At 55.0% G+C, this 7,279-nt stretch overlaps 1 protein-coding gene across 1 annotated transcript in view; it reads left to right on the top strand.

Annotated features, from left to right (window-relative positions):
• Positions 1-2,446: 2,446 nt before the first annotated feature.
• Positions 2,447-7,279, top strand: part of MCM2 (minichromosome maintenance complex component 2) — a 12,483-nt gene continuing 7,650 nt past the window's right edge. The window contains exons 1-7 of the mRNA XM_040568844.1: positions 2,447-2,590; positions 3,043-3,233; positions 3,755-3,930; positions 4,437-4,700; positions 5,703-5,922; positions 6,230-6,437; positions 7,078-7,212. Of these exons, the coding sequence (XP_040424778.1) occupies positions 2,462-2,590; positions 3,043-3,233; positions 3,755-3,930; positions 4,437-4,700; positions 5,703-5,922; positions 6,230-6,437; positions 7,078-7,212 (1,323 nt within the window). The 5' untranslated portion in view covers positions 2,447-2,461. The remainder of the gene's footprint in view (positions 2,591-3,042; positions 3,234-3,754; positions 3,931-4,436; positions 4,701-5,702; positions 5,923-6,229; positions 6,438-7,077; positions 7,213-7,279) is intronic.

The raw sequence follows: 7,279 nt of genomic DNA, 5'->3' as shown, positions 1-7,279 counted from the left end.
TTGCATGATCTGCTCTAGGGAACAGCAAGCACGGAGTTATTTTGGGACCACCCCACACTTGCATCTTTCTCAGATAAGTCTGCTTGGCACTATTCTCAGGTTTAAATTTCCAGCTTCACTACAGAAAACCTCATGGAGGGGACAGGATGCGCCCTGGACTCTGGTGGCTGCCTCAGCCCCATTCCTCTGATTTTCTACCAGGTTGAACCAGGTTTTTATGCTGGTGTCATGCCACTGGAATGACACCTGGAGCAGCCGGTCATCAGCTTGCCCGTCTCACATTGTCGTTCGGGTTAATGATATGTTGCAGTATCTTGGCATGTTCTGTTTATGGATCCAAACTCTAAGGCTCAGCAGGCCCCAACGTCTCTGAGTTACAGAAGGGACACCTCTATTCTAAGAGAGGTGGAGTGCTTCTGACTAAAAAGTGCCTTGGCAACAGAGCCAGGAGTAGAAGATGCGTCTTCTCACTTCTAGCCTCAGGCTCTAACTAACTGAACGTGTTACCTCCCACATTACTGTGTCAGAAGGAAAGATTTTGCCTTCCAATCCACATGCTCTTTCCATCTGAATCACTCTGAGGCTATAGCCCAGCCCTTAGGACACCAAAAACTGTCTCTCAAATAGAAGGCTACTGGGTGCCACCCCAAGGACCATGACAGTTTAGATCCTGCCTTCCTCGCTGCCACCTTGAAATGGAGATGGGCAATCCACGCTCGTTTCCCTGCATTAACGAGCCGTGCCCTTCAGCCCAAACACATGGTGTGCAAACAGCTCTGCTCTTCCCACCTCAGAGACTGCCCCATCTCCTTGCTGCATGCTGAGAACCGCGGCTCTCTGACGTTTCCCCAGACCTGAGCATAAAGGTGGCAGGGCTCACTCGGTTGGTCCTTGCCGTGTCTCTCGACACTGCCAGGATGAAGCAAGACAAAAGTGATATTTAGCATGCCTTGGTATAACCCTGGTGGCCCTGTCACTTGGTGCTTTACCTGCTACACCCTGTTGCCCTTTGGCACCGAGGTCTCACCCGACTCGCAGGTGTCAGAGACAGACGGTGCAGGCATAGTTTCCAAAACATCACCGCACTCTCATATTGTCACCAAATTCAATTCTTTTCAGACATCTCTCTAAAATATGTTTCAGGTTTCATTGGATCAGCCTCCTGGACAGAACATTAGTTCCCATCCTAAACTGCTTTGCCGTTCAGCTGCTGAGCAACTGCAGAGGCAGATGTGCTCGCGTTGTTTCAGAGCTACCGATGCCCAGAGCTAGGCCTGAATTTTCACCACAGGGTTCCCGCTGGGCTGTACATCTCTGCCCGGCTGCTCTGAGCTCAGTCCCACAGCTCCCCCTGTGCCGCAAGTCGCCAGTTTGCAAAATCCTGGTGGTGTGCTTTGCCGGGAGGCTGGTGTTTCAGACTCACAAAGGGCGCTGGGCAGCTGTGAGGGAGGAACAGCAGAGCTTCTCCGTGTCCTGACCCGCAGCCTTCATGCCAGCAGGCCCTGCCGGTACCACAGCCCTCCCGCACACCCCAGTGCACGGTCTCTAGCACAAAAACTACCTGATTTTAGCGGCGCTTTTAGCTGCCCAACCTCAGCGAGGCCGAGCACCCCAGCTCCAGCACAGGACCGCTCACAGCTGGCACTGACACGGAGGTGGGCTGTGGTCCTCTGGGAAGGACAGACAGAAAAGCTGTCTGGCTATCCGGTGCCCAGAGGAACAGTGGCACCCTGTGGTGAGAGCAGCTCACGGCTGCGTCCCTTGGGCCCTGCCAGGCAGCACCACCTCACCCGCCTTCAAGCCTCTGTCCTGTTTGGCTGCCCCAAGGCAGGGGCAATCATGGGCCGACAGTCCTGAGCCACCCTCCTGCTCCTGCCGTGCTGCTTCTGCTTTGCTGCACGGGGCGGAATCGTCCCACAGGCTCCTGGAAGAGGCCTTTGGGTTGCCAGGTCATTTGGGCTCCTGCTGGCTCTTGTCTTAGGGTTTCTGTCCCACGTCCGGGTGCAGGTACTAAACACCAGCCCGAAACCCTTCAGAGAAGAAGATAGCTCTCCAAAATCCAAACCACCTGCACTTGTGAAAAAGCCTGTGGCCGGGGCATTTTACCCCTTTGCATCCCTGCAGAGCAGCAGCACGTGGCCACGCTGCGTCTCTCTGAGCTCCCCGTCCAGTTTCGGTGGGACAGGTGCCCCTCTTTGCTACAGGGCACCAGAGCCTGTGCCGAGTCGCTGTTAGGACATACGGACTCATACCAAAAAAAAACCAAAAACACCAAAAAGCCAAAAAAACCACCCCAAAACAAACAAAAAAACCCCACAAAGCACTAGAACCAGCCCCCAGCCCCTGTAATTTCGGCACGAAGCTGAATAAGGACGACGCTGGCTCTGGGGGCGCAGGGGGGGCTCCCTCTCTGCCCCGGTACCCCCCTAAACACGCCCCGCCCGCCCCAGGCGGTGGCATCATGCATATTCATGAGGAGGGGGCGTGGCCAGACGGGGGCTCATCCATTATTCATGAGGTTTCGCGCGCTTTTGCCGCCCACGTGGGGCGCTTGGCGCGGAACCCGGCGGGGCAGGAAGGAGCCATGGCGGTGAGCGGCCGGGGCCGGGCCGGGCCGGGGGTTTCGGGGTGCCGCCGCCTCCAGCCCTGACCCCTGATCCCCCCCCCCACGCCGGTCACCGTCCTGCGGGGTCCGGGGGTCGGGTTTTGGGGGGCGGCGGGGGGGTGGTCGCTGGGGGCACCCCAAGGTGCTCGGGGCAGGGGGTGGGCGCGGAGCTCTTCTCCGCCGCCCTGGGGGTGGGTTCCCCCAAATTCCCGTGTGTCCCCGTTAATATGTGCGAGGAGCCCTAATTGTTTCCATTCCCCCCCTTGTCGGGAAGGAGGATCCGCTGCCTATCAGCCCACCCGCTGCCCCCTTTTTGCCCCTCTGACCCCCCGTCGCGGAGGCTTCTGGAAGCCCCGAGCCCCCCCTTTCCTGCCCCGGTGGCTGGGAGGGGGTCCCCCGGTCCCCCCAGCCCTCACCCCCCCCTTGTCCCCTTGCAGGACTCCTCCGAGTCACAGGCGGCGGCCACCAGCCCGGTGCGCAGCTCTCGGCGCGGCGATGCCTTCACGTCCAGCCCCGGCCGGGACCTGCCCCCCTTCGAGGATGAGTCCGAGGGGCTCCTGGGGACCGAGGGGCTCCCCGAGGAGGAGGAGGAGGAAGGGGAAGAGCTCATCGGGGAAGGGATGGAGAGGTAAGGGAGCCGGGGGGAGAGGGCTTCTGGGGGGCTGCGGCTGGGCTTTCGCTAGTATTTGGTGCAGCCAGCACCATGGGAGCTCGCAGCTGGGGTGGGTGCCTCTGCTGTGCTGGGGGGGTTGAAGAGCTGCTGGTGGGGGAGAAGGGGCAGGACGTGGTGTGGGGCAAGTCCTGGAAGCACAGAGCAAATTGCAAGCCAGGAGGAACGTGCCATCGTGATCCAGTGGGGATAAACGTGGATCCGTCTGGATACGGGATGCACATCCAGCTCGGTTCCTTGCTCTTGCAGGCACAAATCTGAATGTTTTGTTGCTCAGCTAGGCCTGCCGGCAAGCTGGTGAACTTTACAATACAGAGACTTGAATGCTGGCACTTGTAACCCTGGTGCTGGAGCTCTTCGTACCGCAGGGCATCTCTCCGTGGGTGCCTGCTCAGCCTGCTGTCCTGACACCTGCGCAGCAGTACCAGTGAAGGGCTGGAGAAATGCTTTCTGCTGATTCGGCGCCGTGTCTGTGCTAGGGACTACCGCCCCATCCCGGAGCTGGACGTCTATGAAGCAGAGGGCCTGGCCTTGGATGATGAAGATGTGGAGGAGCTGACCGCCAGCCAGCGGGAGGCTGCCGAGCGGGTCATGAGGCAGCGAGACCGGGAGCTGGAGCAGGGCATGGGCCGCATGAGGAGGGGGCTGCTTTATGGTAGGTGGAGATGAGCTTTAGCAGCTGGGCTGCTGATTCCTGTGTGGTAAGCAGGCTGTAAGCTGGCCCTGGTGGGGGAGCTGGCCTCTCACCCTCAGAATACATTGCAGGGAGGACTCCGGAGCTCCAGTGTATTTGGGATCTTAGTGAAATCTGAGGCTGTGGGCTTGGCTGGGCTCGCCTGTGCATGATCCCTTTCATTTGGGCTTCCTCACAGCCCATTTGGTGTGTTCTCCTGGTTATATAGCTGCTGCTGAAACAAAGTCAGGATCCTGGGTCTGGATCAAGGGCTTGGGATTGTACCCAGCGTATGCTGTGGAGTTTGGGGTTGGTGTTCCTACGGAGACTTCTGCGGGCTGGATGGGAGGGCCTTTTGTGCACTTGGAGGTCCCAAGGTTTGTATCCCAAGTGCCAACCTCTTTGCTTCCACAGCCTGTGTAGTCCAACCATGACCAGTCCAAGGAGTGGGAATCCCAACTCTGACAATCTGTCTTCCTGACCCTTAGACAGTGACGATGAAGACGAAGACCGTCCTTCGCGGAAGAGGCGGCTGGCAGAACGGGCTGCCGACGGCATTGAGGAGGAGGATGAAGACATGATCGAGAGCATCGAGAATCTGGAAGACATGAAGGGGCACTCAGTGAGGGAGTGGGTTTCCATGGCAGCTCCCCGTCTTGAGATCTACCACCGCTTCAAGAACTTCTTGAAGACCCATGTGGATGACCATGGGCACAATGTCTTCAAGGAGAGGATCAGTGACATGTGCAAAGGTAGGGCTGGGGGATCACAGGCTCTCTTCTCTTTATGTGGGCTGTGGTACTTCGCAGTGATCCAGCCCCCAGGGGGTATTTTGCTGCCTGCTCTGTTTGTCTCAGACATCAAATCAGCACTTTAAGAAACTGGTGCTGATGGAGATAATGAATAATGGAAACATCGTGACTGTCGTCTTTGATTCTGACTGACTAATTAGAAGGCCCCTGGCATCTGCTGTTCATTAATATTCATATCCTAGAAATGCTGGCAAGAAATATGTGGGGCAGCAGACAGCGGTCTGCAAGCTTGCAATGTGAAAGAGACAACAATGACTTGCTGTCTGTGCCCGCTTCTTTCTCACACTGGAGTCTGGATTGTCCAGCGAGCGGACACAAACAGAGCCTGTGACTTTGAAAGTCACGTCAGCGTTGCAGCATTGTATTCAAACTAGTCACTGACAGAAGCAATCATTAGGGCTGTTACTGATAAATTTTAAAAGCAGATATTGTCACATCTAGGAACAGCTTGTGTAACTGCAATTCATATTTCTTCGTTACATTGAGCCAGAAGCTTGAGTACTGGATCTGGGTCATTGTTACGCAGCTAGCAAATAAAAGGTATCTGTCTTGTCTCTTCCCAGGAACATCAGAGGCCGAAGGGTTTTGCCAACTATTCAGCGCAGTTGTTTCTCCTGTTAACTTCTGTTTCTTGGAGGTCTGTGGGAGAGTTGTGTTGGGCTGAGGCTTACAAGTCTCAGGAGCACTGAGCCTGGGAAATACCTGTGCTGAATTGGAGAGGAACAATTGGAAGTTTAGTACTCATGGAGAATTTGGCAGGAAAAATGACTTAAAATGACTTTCCATCCATTTTCAAATTGTTGTCCTCCACACTTTTCAGGGAAGGTGCAGACATCTGTGAGATGCAGCTCGCAGGAAACAGGCGTGTGTGTTGTGGCTATCTGTTGAAAGTTCCTTGAGTGAGCGGGTTGAAAATAAATTCCATCTTTTCTTTTTCTTCAGAAAACAGAGAGAGCCTGGTGGTGAACTACGAGGATCTGGCTGCCCAGGAACATGTCCTTGCCTACTTCCTGCCTGAGGCCCCAGCAGAAATGCTGAAGATCTTTGATGAAGCAGCCAAGGAAGTGGTGTTGGCCATGTACCCCAAATACGATCGTATTGCTCAGGAGATCCATGTCCGTATCTCCCACCTCCCTCTGGTGGAAGAGTTGCGGTCGCTCAGGTGAGCAGCAGAGCCACCAGCAGTGGCTGTAGGGCCTGCAGGAGGCTTTGGGGTGCTCAGGAGAACTAGTCTGCGAGCTAAAGTTCTGGATAAGTCCAACAGAATGACTAAGTTTATAACAGGAAAAAGTCAGATTAAGGATGAACTTCCAGTGTCCCTAAAAGTAAAATGCAAACTTTGGGAGAAAGCTCCTAGTGATAACTTTTTCTTAAGAGGCCTTTAGCAGTTGTGCCTTGGAGTAAGAATGTGCCTGGGGGGTATTCTGCCTTTGGTGCCCCACAGGCATCCAGCGTCTCTCTTTCCTCAGGCAACTGCACTTGAACCAGTTGATCCGGACCAGCGGAGTGGTGACGAGCTGCACAGGGGTCCTGCCTCAGCTCAGCATGGTCAAATACAACTGCATGAAGTGCAGCTTCATCTTGGGACCCTTCTTCCAGTCCCAGAACCAGGAGGTGAAGCCCGGTTCCTGCCCAGAGTGTCAGTCTCTCGGCCCCTTTGAAATCAACATGGAAGAGGTAAGAGATGTGGGCACAGGGCTGTCTGCCGGTCCTGCCCCGGCTGCTGCCGTGCCTGTCCCTCACCACCCTGCCTTGGATCTCACCCTCTGAAGGGACTTGGTGCTGTGGGAGGGGTCTACTGCTACATCCAGGGGACTGTGAAGATAGATCTCCTCTGTTTGAGGTGTTAATCTGAATCTGCCTGATCTGGCAGCCAAAAGTCATTTTCTGCCTTTTTGCAGGCACAAGCTGTCCAGCTCTCCTCCTTCCCCGGTTAGGTCAATATTGCCAGAGCTACCAGCTAAGGAAATGAGGGGACCGTAGCAAAATCACTGCTGTGTAGCTTCTGGCTCCTATTCTTTGCTTTGCTACTTTCAGATGTCAAGAGTAGAGTGTCTTTCTCCCAGGATCTGCTCTGGGGTGGACAAACACTACAGAAGCTGAAGCTCGGTAGTCAGATGTGGAAAAAAAACTTTCTTGTCACCATCGTTGTCTGTCACAGACTAGAGTTGTTCCTCAAAACCTCCATCTTCAATAGTTTTCTATCCAAAATACAGTAAATCTTTGAATGGACCTTTTTAGTGAGGCGCCTTTGAAAAGCAGTGGCAGTGCTGATGCCATCCAGACGTGCTGGGTAACTTTAGTTTTGTTGCTGCAGACGGTCTATCAGAACTATCAGCGCATCAAAATCCAGGAGAGCCCTGGCAAGGTAGCTGCTGGCAGGCTGCCCCGCTCCAAGGATGCCATCCTCCTTGCCGATCTGGTCGACAGCTGCAAGCCAGGGGATGAGATTGTGAGTATGTTGTTGAACTCGAGTATGGGGTGCGCACAGAACATTTCTAAATTCTCTGACAGGTACA

This window comes from Cygnus olor, chromosome 10, assembly GCF_009769625.2.
Source record: "Cygnus olor isolate bCygOlo1 chromosome 10, bCygOlo1.pri.v2, whole genome shotgun sequence".
In the NCBI taxonomy this organism is placed as follows: Eukaryota; Metazoa; Chordata; class Aves; order Anseriformes; family Anatidae; genus Cygnus; species Cygnus olor.
Note: the sequence above shows the minus strand (reverse complement) of the source record. Positions and strands in the feature narration are given on the sequence as shown.